This window comes from Saimiri boliviensis, chromosome 5 (genome assembly GCF_048565385.1).
Source record: "Saimiri boliviensis isolate mSaiBol1 chromosome 5, mSaiBol1.pri, whole genome shotgun sequence".
Lineage (NCBI taxonomy): Eukaryota > Metazoa > Chordata > Mammalia > Primates > Cebidae > Saimiri > Saimiri boliviensis.
In genome coordinates this window covers 45,094,676-45,108,240 of record NC_133453.1, presented here as the reverse complement: position 1 = coordinate 45,108,240, position 13,565 = coordinate 45,094,676, and the positions used below count along the sequence as shown (strand labels likewise).

Genomic DNA, 13,565 nt, shown 5'->3' with positions numbered 1-13,565 from the left:
CTCTTTTCATGTTGTGATGACACACTAAATATTACCGTAATTTAAGCAAATGAAAATTTTGAAACTATACTTTAAAATATTAATCTATTCATCAAGGCAACGCATATTTTACAAAGAAACATTAATAACTACATTCAGCACACATGACAGGAGTACCGGCAGGCAGAGCAAATAGAGAAAATAAGGAAGAAGGAAGGTGACAAGCTGGTCAGAGATTCTGGAGGAAGGCTTTTACTCCTCCTGTCAGCCCAGCAGGAGCTACCTTTTTACATTTAAAATTGTTTTTCTTTTCACAGAATGAGCACGTTCTAAAATGGAAGTTCTTTTTTTCTTCTTTAATTGTACTTTAGGTTCTGGGGTACATGAGCAGATCATGCAGAATTGTTGCATAGGTACACACATGGCGAGGTGGTTTGCTGCCTCTAAACCCCCCCGCCCCGCCCCTGTCACCTACATCTGGCATTTGTCCCTATGTTATCCCTCAGGGACCTCCCCCCAACCCCGCTGACCCTCCCTTGGCCCTCCACCAACAGACCCCAGTTTGAATAGCAAAAACTAGGAATGGGGAAGTTTAGAATAAAAGTAGGAATATGTTTTTGTGACTTTTATGATTACAATGTCTTTTATAATTGTATGATTATCATGTAAGTGACAGATTATTTTAAGAGGAATAATAGTTTGAAAACAAGTTATTTTATGTATTTAAAGAAACAGCTCTCTATCCTGAGCAACTATAAGAAAGAAAAGATGTGTCTGAGTAAAACCAATTTATACAAGTTTTAAAAAATTATTGCTTAAGACTCTAAAAAATTATTTCACTTTGCTTGCCTACATGATATACAATGTAGATACTGTATTATACTATATTTTTATTCGGCTAACAATGGCAGTAATATGGCAGAAATATGGTAGGTAATCAATAAATTTTTGTTGGATTAATGGATGAACTAAATGAAACAAGAATGAAAATAAGGGGTGGGTGTGGTGGCTCTAGCCTGTAATCCCAGCACTTTACGGGGTCAAGTCAGAAGAACTGCTTGAGCTCAGGAGTTGGAGATCAGCCTGGGCCACATAGTCAGATCCCACTTCTAAAAAAAAAAATTAGCTGGGTGTGGTGATGCATGCCTGTAGTCCCAGCTACTTGAGAGGTTGAAGTGAGGAGATCACTTGAGCCCAGGAGGCCAAGGCTGGAGTGAGCTGTGATTGTGCTACTGCATTCCAGCCTAGGTGACAGAGCAAGACCCTGTCTCTCAAAAAATAAAAGAATGAAAATAAGAATGCAACACATACATAAGCCGTGGCATGAACAGTTTGGCAGTTGGGCACTGAGATGATCTAAAAGCAGAAATAAATCTAACCATAATAAATATAAATAGTTCTAAAAACAAAATTAAAATGTAATTAATATAAAAATTCTAAAAGAGTTGCTGCATATTAAAAATAATTTGGCAAAAATAACCTGAGGTTTTAAAACATCTCTGTCTTACCAGAAGATGGTGAAAGGTACAGGAGATAAATGGCAATACTTCACTCTTCTAGCTAACTGGGTAGGGGAAGGAGGTCCATGGGTACTGTCATTCACAGTATTGATAACTTAAAAATGAATTTTTAAAAAAATTATAGACCAGAAAAATTCTTAGTTTTTAAAATAGATTAACACTAGAAGAATTTTAAATAGTTTTCATATACTTCTAAATCAATAGGAAGAAGAAATAAACATACCATCATAACAAATTAAAAATTTTTAAAGCACATAAGCTAAACAAAAAATGTGAATATAAAAGTATGATTCACTATGACAATTTATGTATCTGAGATCAATTTCCTTATTAAAAGGAAAAACAGCTCAGATTGACACAAACACAAAATGCAGTGACACACTGAGTTTAAATAATCAAGTGAAAAGAACAAGCAAAAATAGATCATGTAAATGAAAAAAAAGAAAGCAAAAGAAAAGTAACTCAAGAGGACAATTAATATTCTTCTGTATATTGCTTACGTTATATATAGAGCTAAAATGTGCAAGTCAGACCATTATTAGAATGTTGCCCTAATTCCAGAAGTGTATAGGCGATTTAAAAATTCTAAATAGTACATTTTCACTTTTTATCAGGATGCCTTAAAAATTATATAAACAAAATTTATGTTTTCATAAGCTATCATCAGGTAAGCCTTATTCTTCAGTTTAAATGAATATCTCGCATAATACTCCCACAGATAAAATTTTACTTGGTCAACTGAAAGATGAGTATTTTTGATGTTTACATTTAACACTCAAAATTAAGTTCATACTTACAAAAATTCCTTGTTCCTTTTTTCAATTTAATGATCAAATTATATGTGTTGATTAAAATTATTCTATAAAAGCTTTGTTTTTATGTGAAAGAGAAAATACTCATTTGTCAATAGAGATTACCTTTAAATGAGAAATAATCATAATACTAAATATTGTATTTTTAACAATTATTTTAATCTAAGCTCTCAACAATCCAAATTGTATGAGATTATAGAGTCCTTCCAACCACTATCAAGATATTAAAACTCCCTCAACAGATTTGCTGTCAACCAGTGTCTTCAGTAAATTTTTTTTTTTTTTGTATTGCTTTAACTTACGTTTTTGGGTAATCTTTAATACTTTTTTTCAAAGTTTATTTAAAATATAAATAGACGTGCAATAATTTGAAGAGAAAATCACTTTAAATTGTAAATTTTATATTTCCTTCTTTCCATCAGATGAAATATATATACAAAGTTTTATTAAGCAGTTTATATAAATAAATTCTCAATGAAATTACTTAAGGGAAATTAAAATTATGTAACATTATCTCAAAGTAATATTTTCTTTCACAGAAAAATAAATTTTGGAGACTTCAGCCTTCTATTTGTATTATTTACAATGTAACTAACTCTTAATTAATTGAGGTAATGAACTCCCCCTAATGGGCATGGCGGACAATAACCTTTCTGAGGAACAACTTAATATTCATCAAAAAATCAACAATTCCCTCCAGCATTTGTTGTTTCCTGATTTTTTAATAATTGCCATTCTAACTGGTGTGAGATGGTATCTCAATGTGGTTTTGATTTGCATTTCTCTGATGACCAGTGATGATGAGCATTTTTTCATATGTTTGTTGGCCTCCTGTATGTCTTCTTTTGTAAAGTATCTGTTCATATCCTTTGCCCATTTTTGAATGGGCTTGTTTGTTTTTTTCTTGTAGATCTGCTTTAGTTCTTTGTAAATTCTGGGTATCAGCCCCTTGTCAGATGGGTAGGCTGCAAAATTTTTTTCCCATTCTGTTGGTTGCCGATTCACTCTACTGACTGTTTCTTTTGCCGTGCAGAAGCTGTGGAGTTTGATTAGGTCCCATTTGTCTATTTTGGCTTTTGTTGCCATTGCTTTTGGCGTTTTGGATGTGGAGAAATAGGAACACTTTTACACTGTTGGTGGGAATGTAAATTAATTCAACCATTGTGGAAGACAGTGTGGCGATTCCTCAAGGACCTAAAAATAGAAATCCCATTTGACCCAGCAATCCCATTACTGGGTATATATCCAAAGGATTATAAATCATTCTACTACAAGGACACGTGCACACGAATGTTCACTGCAGCACTGTTTACAATAGCAAAGACCTGGAACCAACCCAAATGCCCAACGATGATAGACTGGATAGGGAAAATGTGGTACATATACACCATGGAATATTACGCAGCCATCAAAAACGATGAGTTCACGTCGTTTGTAGGGACATGGATGAACCTGGAAACCATCATTCTCAGCAAACTGACACAAGAGCAGAAAATCAAACACCATATATTCTCACTCATAGGCGGGTGTTGAACAATGAGAACACATGGACACAGGGAGGAGAGCACTACACACTGGGGTCCGTTGGGGGGAAATGGGGGAGGGGCAGGGGGGTGGGGAGGTGGGAAGAGATAGCATGGGGAGAAATGACAGATACAGGTGAGGGGACGGAAGGCAGCAAACCACACTGCCATGTGTGTACCTATGCAACAATCTTGCGTGTTCATCGCATGTACCCCCAAACCTAAAATGCAATAAAAAAATAAAATTAAAAAAAAATCAACAATTCCATTTCTAGAATCTTAGAAAATTTTCCTAAACCAACAGAGATAAGAGCAAAGATTTAGCTACAAAAACATTCATTGCAATCTTATTTCTAAAGCAAAATGTTAGAAAAATTAGGGATTTGAATCAATTATAAAATTATAGAATCGAATACTATGATATCCTTAAAACAATCTTGTAGAAAAATAAATTTGAAATATATTTACAATATTCATTTTTAAAAGCAAATCACAAAGTTATGTTCCTAAGTGTGTGAAAAGTAATGTTTTTATGCCTAGGTACTTTATTCCTGGGCTGAATGTGATGAAGGTACAAATGACAAAGGCTTGTATTTTCTTCTAACCTCTGCCTTCAATCATGTTAAGTCTCCATTCCCTGACCCGTGGTGATATCTTAGATAAATCAGCTTTCTGTACACTTTGAGTTTTTTTGTTTCATTTTTGTTTTGTTTTAAAGCCAGGCCAAAAACACTCCTTGATTTAAATTCTCAGTGAAAATGTATCTCTCCCTCTTCTTGGATACTCCCATACATTCAAGCATTTAGTTTATGAGAGCTGTCATTCCAATCTTTTATGAAATAGATTATTCAATCAATACTAGGATGGCTATGTAACTATATTGCCAAACACATTTCAGAAAGATCATAAGATGTAATGTTAAAGTCAATAAAGAACAAGAAACAGGTACTGTGGGGAATGTGAATTAACTGGGAACCTGCAATGAAAGAGGGGCTGTCAAAAGACACCTTCATTCTCCTCCATAGGCTGCGAAAAGCTACTGAGACTGTGGCATTTTCTATTACAGCAGCTAGCATTATCTTAACTAACAGACGACAATTCCAGACATCATTAAGGAAAATCAGTCTTGTTACTACACAATAATCCTTCAGATATAAAATAACTTAGAAAATATCAAGTGTAACTAAAACACACTTTTCAAGAGATATGAAATTCTCATGTGGAACAAGCAATTCTTATTAAAATACTGAAATAAATGGGACAAAAATTTAGTGATACAAAATGCTATCATATCATTAATTAATTTTCTAAAACAAATAGACAATGATCACTTCTAGGCCTTTTGGCCAAAATCAAAAATAAAATAAGTAGGCAATTTTTCAAAAATTCTCTGTGGTTCAAACATCAAAGCACTTGAATATTTGTAAAAAATTATTTGTCTACTATTTCAAAAACTAACATTCCTAGGAAGGTTATGCACAGTTTAATATGTAGATTTCTGCAATACTTACAATAATGTAAACACTCTTCCCAGTTCCCGTTGGTCCTACAAATATTGAAGGCTTTTGATGAGTGGTCAGCAATTCCATTAATGCAGAGTATCGAATTGTGTCCAGAGTTGGCACAATGATTTCATTAAAAAATACGTCTTTAGGAATTGGAGGAGCGTCTTTCAATTTCTTTATCCATGGTTCCCATTTTCCTATTCCCTGTTTAAAATAAACAACCAAGTAATGAATGTTATAAAATACTTTTAAAAGCTCTATACTCCTGTGCTATTGTAGAAAAGGCTAAGACCAACAAACCCTGATATATATACATTTATCCTTTAAGACACGTTTAACACTCAGTTTGAAGGTTAGATTGCATGTGTAAATTAAGGCGAAAATAGCTTTTACACGAATACAAATGAAATGGCAATGCTGTGGTTTTCTTGATGCTCTGAAACCACTGCTTTCGCCTACCCAATGATCAATTATTGTGGCCAAATGTTAGATTATTCAACAGTATTGAAAAAATTAAACTAACCAATGTACTAAAGAATAATTTTATTCAATAAATGTTAACCAATATAGAATTTTTTTCTCCCTAGAAGATAAGCTGCATATTGCTTGCCTTTTATAACAGTATTGATAACATTAGCTTATCAATGCAGACAAGATTTCTTTCTAAAAATGTATAGTAAAAAATATATAAAATTTATCCTTAACCATTTTTAAGTGCATAGTTCAGTAGTGTTAACTATATTCACATTGCTGTGTAACAGATCTCTAGAACAGGCAAGATTTCTTAATATGAGATTATTATTATGAGTTAACATTATGCCATATTTTTGCATCCAATTAGCTTGTGAACTAAAATTTTAATTTGCTATGACAGTGTTCATAACAAAAACACTCAAGAATATCATGTTAACTCTCTCTTCTTAGAAAAACACAACCACCCTTCTTACAGAATAAAATCTAAATTCTTGGTCATTCAAAGTACATCAGAATTCAGACCCATCTATGCTTCACAACCAGGCCTCACTGATGCACCTGTTGGTCCCCCCGCTTCCCTGGGTCCCTGAGCTTTGATGCATGGCACTCCTTGGGCCAGAATGGCACATGACTGTAATCTGAAGAGGTTATGAACTCATTGAGGGAAGCACTGTGCTTTACTCATTCTTGTTTCAGGTACAAGACTGTGCAGAGAGCAGAGATTTTTTTCAAGGATATTAAATTCAGTCTGAAACTTGTATTATAAAGAAGTATTTCTAGAATCAATAAATAATGCCTTTCCAAGTTCTTGATAATCTTTTCAAACTTGTCTTTTGATACTGTGTAGGAAAGGAACCATTAAGAATCAGAAAACCTGAAATGTACCGTTATTTAGAGGTTGTGTGATCCTGAGACAATCGCATAAAATCTCTGAGCCCCATTTCCTCAATGGCAAAACTTGCAAAATAATCCTATCCTTCCCACTTCACCAAAGTGTTGGAAAATAAAATAGAAATAATTGCAGAAAGCTTAAAAAACTTTATCCTGAAAATGCAGAGTATTATTAGTAATTTGAAATATTAAATTAACAAAAGTAAAAATATTATATCTGTGTTGGGCAGAGTGATAATATCTGTGTTGGGCACAGTCACCCCTTCTGGTGTGAGTTAGCAATACATTGCAAAAACCATAAAAATTCAAAAAGCAAAACAGTAATGCCTTTTCTAGAAATTTACCTTAAGGATATAATCAGATATGTGCCCAATGACTTGTATTCAAGAATATTTACCAAGGTAGTATTTATAAAAGTGAGAATCTTAAAACAACCAAAAACAGTCCAATGTCGGAGGGTAGGAAATTATGACTAAATCATGGTCCATTCATATGGTAGGGAGACTTTAGAAAGCAAGTTTACTGAAGAAACATTAGTGAAACGGCAAGTTGTTCTCATTAAGAAAAAGGGAGGATATAAAGCTGCCCACTGGGAATGTTGTATGATCCCAATTTTACTTAAATCTGCATATATTTAAATAATATGTACTCCTAAACTTGGTCCTCAGTACAATACTTGTGGAAGTTGTTATACAAAAACAGCTCCCACCCAAGTTTTATTTTCCAATCCGTTTGGGAAGCACTGAATTAAGATTACACCACCTGGGTTCCTACAGGACTTCTTAGTGCCTAGTATACTAACATGCACTGTGAATCTCTAAGAGCTGTCCTTAAACAGTATATGCCTGGTGTGATTCTATTTAATGAGTGCAATTGGTCCATCAGATATTATTATCTCATAGTACCACTGGGAAGAACTATGTTCGGAGAACACAGTCCATAGCTATAAAGAACTTTACTAGGACTCAAACCTAGAGCTGTCTGACTTCAAGCCAGTAGCACACCTTCCTCTAATCTATGCTGTCTCTTAAGGTAAATAGCGATGATGAAGGTGGCCACAGAGCCATCATATGCTGGGTGTTGGAGAGGGGACTCTGCCAGACTGGCAGTGGCAAACCTTGCTTCAGAACTCTTACCTCAGTGACAAATTGATAATCATAAATTGTTCCTTTTTCAGGAAATGGGACAGTTAGTGTCTTTGAGGATGTTTGTTCAGTACCACTCTGCAATTTAAACCTATTTCGAGTTAGATCTGAAATTGGACCTTCCATTAGTTCTCGAAGAATCTTATTAAATTTCAACCGATCATCATCTGTACAAGAAGCACCAACGGACCAGATTAATGAAAACAGAAAAATGCCCTGCGATGGAGAGATGAGAAGATTAAGAACAATTAAAGAGTAATTTTAATCTGTCCTTGAAGCTTACATATCAGATCAACCAGATTAGTAGCTCTGAAAGGAAACACATAAGCCCATATATAATGGTAGGTCATCTCAGGATTTTGTATCATAAGAGTTTTTAAAAATCAAATTGCTTATCTTATAAAATCTTATACTTTGTATACAAAACAAAGTATACATTCTGGCCATGTGAAACTTCAGAATGATTAATAAATTGCGTATTTTCAACACATGATAGCAGCTTGATATTAAAAGAAACTTAGAAATAACTTATTATTAAGGCATTAAGGCACACTGTAATAAGGCAAATAACCTACATATTCATTTTATTTAAATTTGGATATGGTGGGTTTAAGTAGAACATATTTAAATTATTTTATTTGTAATATCTGAGCATTAAATGTAAAAACTAGAATTGCAATTCTGCAAGCAAGAGATACTAGCTTTCTTCTTTCCAGACTCAAAAAAAGGAAACAGAGTAGAAGACAAGACCCACCAATAAGGTAGAAAACCAGTTTGCTTGTTTAAAAACAAGGTGGTTTATTAAGTCCAAAACCAAAAGAGTCTGGACTATGCTCGTGAAAGTTCTGCACTCTACTTCAACCCTGTTCACCTACTCCTAGTTTACTCACAGACCGCTTCTCTCCAGAAACCATTTAACACTAAATTAAAAAATGTATTTCAAAACGTATAAGTTATGCAAGTACCATACTGACTACAGAAGTGCTACCATGAATAGTACCGCAATATTTTCATTTAAAAAATCCAAAGTCTACTGAGACGTTTATTCCCATTTAAAAAAATCAGTGTACTGATTACCTATATATTTTCTTGCTTTCCTTAATCCAAATATATATTTATACACAAACATCTATGTATATAAAAAATTTATATCTCACGAAAAAAGGAAGAAAAATCAAGGGGGTAAAAAACACAATAAATTACTATAGTTTGGAAAGGAGGTAAATCTCGCTGCCAAAATGGTCACTGACATTTTGGGAATGAATCATTTCTGAGGCTGGTCAAACCTGAGATTTTAGTAGCAGATTCTAGGCAATCACTGGCTCTGCCCAAACCTCATGATACACCACGACTGCCAGTTAAGGAGCTTCCCCACCAGCAGTTACAATTTGGGGCCAGACTTTTTCCTCACTCTTCAGCTACCACCTGTTGACTAGTCTCCAACTTCAGGGGCAAAATGAGTTTCATAAATTAGAAAGCTTTAGGGAAAGGCAGTAGATACCTGTCTTTCTGCAGCAAGATACAGAAGGCAATGGACCTTACCTCAAGCAAAGAGTAAGTTTCTCGATCATTTCTCTCCTTTAGTTTGGCTTCATCAGCAAAATCATCCATAAAACAGTCTATTAGATTCATTAAGGATCGGACTAAGTTTGTATCGGAAGTAGGAGATAATTCCTGAAAAGTCAGTAAGGAAAAAAAGTGTAAGCAATTAGATACTACCTAAAATAGTCCCAGCTAATATTTATTGAGCTCATTTAATTTTAGCAGATAGTAATAATTTTAAATTCATACTATCTATGAATAAGTACTATTATTACAATTCAGTTGGGAGAACTGGATGTTATATTTAGATAGTGTGTACTCTTTAACCTCTCATATCGATTCTCAAATTTAAAAAAAAATTACTGTTACATGTGTAGTTAATTTAATTAAAGATATAGATTCTAGGGTATACTAATTTTATACATGAAAACACTAAAAACATTTCAGAGAAGGCAGTTAATTTGTGTATCCAAAATGCTTAATAAGGAAAATCCATTTTAGAGCATATTTACAAGGCATAGCAATACTCATAGTAAACCCATCACTGTGAAATATAATCTCAAGTCTAGGAGCCCTCAAAAACCTTTCTGGAGTGCTCAAACTGTCGTGCACTTTACTTTTCTGCATGTCACCAGGATAGTTTATAAAATAAGTGAAATAACGTGTACTGCTCCTAGAACCATGCAGCACATAGCAAGTTATCATAGGTGTTTGTCTTCTCCCCATGCAAGTCTCTTCCAGTTGTTAAAGTCACATTGTTTGGTGGTTAACAAGTAAAAATTAACTCTCTGAAACAGAATCCCTGAAGATTAGAAGCAAGTGACTTCATCTTCAGCTGTCACCCCAGTAGAAACATCAGAAAAGGTAGCTGAGTTTCTAAGTGTGGGACTAAGTATTACTGATGCAACACTAAAACACCGTTATCACCACAAATAAAACAGATCCTTATTACTACATAGCAAATAACAGGCATTCATAATTCCTTCAAGAGATAGCAGAAGTGCACAGTATATTTTAGAAAGCTTGCATTCAAAGTTTTATGTTTTTCTATAGAAAAGACATTTCAGCTACATAGAAAATTCGTTTATTTGTAGTATCTAAATCCTCTGACAATGCCAGAGAAACCTGAAGCTTATTTTATTATGACCTCAGTTCATACATGTTTAACTGTTGATGAAGCATGAATTACTTCATATCTACAACCTATTTAGGTTACAGCCAAACTTCTTGAAAGAGCAGCACGGAAGTCACCTCACTTCCTTCTTCTCTTTCCCTCTCTCTTGTCTAAATCACTGATGCACCTGCGATTCTATCCCTTGCTCTCTTCTTTTTTACTCTGGATTTTTTTCTTTAGGTAATCTATATTAACACGGTTTTAAACTCCATTTTCCAAATCTGTACCTGGCGCTAAACTTCCACCTCAAGATTGTTTGTTATATCTTCAACAGCAAAAGAACTATCAGAACTTTGCTCCGGAGCCAAAGTCATTCTAAAAGACCTTAGGTCAGCATCTCCCAAAGCAGAAGTTAAACATTCTTGCTCAGAACTTCCCAGCTGAAGCTCAATCAACTCTCAGAGGCAGGATATTCCCATTTCCTTGTCATTTTCCTCCCTTCTACTACCCCATCTCCGCTCCTCCCCCACCCCGGTGTATACTGAAAGAAAGAAAAACGACTTTGCCTACTTTAGGACCTCTTCCCACTCTTTCTACCATGGACTGACTGGCTTATTTTAGGAACTTTGGATAATAAAGAATATTGTAATAATAGAAATTATTTAAAATCCAGTAGCCCATCAGAAAAAATAAATAACATTTCGACATGGTTATGTGGGCCTTTGAGTTCTTCTTTTTTTTAGAGAGACAGAAAAGAATAGCGCCAATATACTTCATTTAACATATTTTTAGTGAACTATATGCATTCTAATTTAAATTTTAATTTAATCAGAAGTTTTTGATTTAACATCTATTAGCTGATAATAAAAACAGACATTAAAATTGATAAGTCTGAGTTTTCCATTTATTTTTTAATCTTAAAATTCTCATTTATCTTACCTTTGTATGCTTTCTAATAAATTCAATCGAAACAGGGATCATTCTGTCAAATAAGCCCACTATAAATTCCTTTTGAATAACACTGACTGATGCAGGTAACAGATTCACCCAGGACAACATCAGTGGTCTCCAGCCTAACATGTGAGGCTCCATGTAAATCATGCCACATCTGGAAACCTGGAAAGCCGCAATTGGTTACCATCAAGGCAATGCTTATAAAATAAATATGATTTGGCACATCTGTTTCTTATAATCTTCAGAAAAGTCTGGGGGAAAGCTTAATTTTTATATAATCTCATGATCTTGATTTTGGTATCTGAATTTACCAAATAGTCCTAAACCAAGAGGAAAACATTCTGACCACTAAATTTGTCAAGGTATGTCAACAGATATGTCTGTCCTTTGAGAATCACAAATTGCTCTTAAAAGAAATTCTGCTAATATTTTTTGTTTAAAGTCAAAGTTACTAAGCAAATATACCTATTCATAACATTTTATAATTTATAAGAAGATGCCAAAATAGAGAACTTACAGTGGCAGGAGAAGCAACTTCTAAATCCATTGGCTCAAAAATTAGATTCATTTGTGGTGACATTTGAATAATCTCCCCACTCATCAGACATAGCTTCTTGTTATCATCCAGCACAGTGTTCATATTTTCAATCCACACTGCATCTACTGGGCCATCAAAAATTAGCCATTTCCTATCTGGAGTCTATTTCATGCATATGTGAACAGAGGGAAAAAGTGTAATAATGATAATGTAAGAAACAGTTCAATAATATTATTTCAAAATTGTAAAATCTAAGTACTAGGATTAATTTCATCTTGAAAAGATAAAGGCACTTTTTAAATAAAGATTACTACATATGTGTGTGTCTCTGCATGTATATCTGTATCACTGAAGAAGCCTATACTATATATGCTATAGACAAAACATAAATACGTCATCTCTTAAGATTCAGTCTTTTTCAGAGTTTCTTTCTTTCTTTTCTTTTTTTTTTTCTGAGATAAAATAATCTCTGCTGCCCAGGCTGGAGGGCAGAGTCGTGTAATAATGGCTCACTGCAGTCTCTGCCTCCCAGGCCCAAGCAATCCTCCCACCTTAGCCTTCCAAGTAGCTAGGACCTCAAGTGTGTACCACCACACCCAGCTAATTTTCTGTATTCCTTGTGGTAGAGATGGGGTTTCACTATGTTGCCCAGGCTGGTCTTGAACTCCTGAGCTCAAGATCCACCTGCCTTGGCTCCCCAAAGTGCTGGGATTACAAGCATGAGCCACTGCATCTGGGCCTTTATCAATGTTTCTGAACTCAAATATATATAACGTGTTTTAGAAAGTCATATAAGTAAAAAACATAATTGCCAGGAAAAACAGAATTATTCAGAATATATGACTCTATATAGCATCATGTTTATGCAAATTAATTACTCTTGTGTGCTAAACCAAATTTTTTATTCCCTTCACCGAATGAATTCACACACATACATATACACATATATACACTCCACTTGGGCTGAGCTCTCTCCTGATGATATAGAAAATTACAACCAACATAACATTTATAGTCCCACAATGATAAAATAAATATGAAAATATTTACAAATTGTCCAGAATATAGTAAATGCTCAAAAAACATGAAAGAGTAGACAGATGTTAGCCAGAGCATACAAAGACTGATTCTCCTTTTCAGGTCCTTATATTTCAACCTTTTTTTGTGTACACCAATGATTCCTTGCTTTTTCTTCAGCAAATACGAGTTCAGGTTGAAGTGTGAAGGATCTGAAACCATCTTAGCACATTCTCAGTCCCTGCAGCCAACTGCATTAATCTATAAGACAATGGGTCTGTCTCAGGCTCAAACCACCCCACGCCCACACTTAGAGGCCAGTTCTAGCTGTGTTCAGGAAGGAAGCAAGGAAGAGCCACAGCTTGGTAATCACCTTGAGATCAACTTTCTCTTCTACTGTGGGCTTCCCATGACTGTTAAGCATTGCTTTGGGAAACACTACCATGCAATGGCAAGACCTTGGGCTTCACAGTCTCAAGGACCTCACTTTCCATTTGGCTCTACTACTATGAGCTGTGGACTTCAGGCGAACTACTTAAACTCCCTGAGAC

At 34.6% G+C, this 13,565-nt stretch overlaps 1 protein-coding gene across 1 annotated transcript in view; it reads right to left on the bottom strand.

The window, feature by feature from the left end:
- The window catches only part of DNAH7 (dynein axonemal heavy chain 7), a 334,446-nt gene that overhangs the window by 120,181 nt on the left and 200,700 nt on the right, over positions 1-13,565 (bottom strand). Inside the window, exons 32-36 of the mRNA XM_003925707.3 lie at positions 11,977-12,159; positions 11,445-11,621; positions 9,392-9,523; positions 7,841-8,065; positions 5,346-5,543 (exon numbers count right to left, since the gene is read on the bottom strand). Of these exons, the coding sequence (XP_003925756.1) occupies positions 5,346-5,543; positions 7,841-8,065; positions 9,392-9,523; positions 11,445-11,621; positions 11,977-12,159 (915 nt within the window). The remainder of the gene's footprint in view (positions 1-5,345; positions 5,544-7,840; positions 8,066-9,391; positions 9,524-11,444; positions 11,622-11,976; positions 12,160-13,565) is intronic.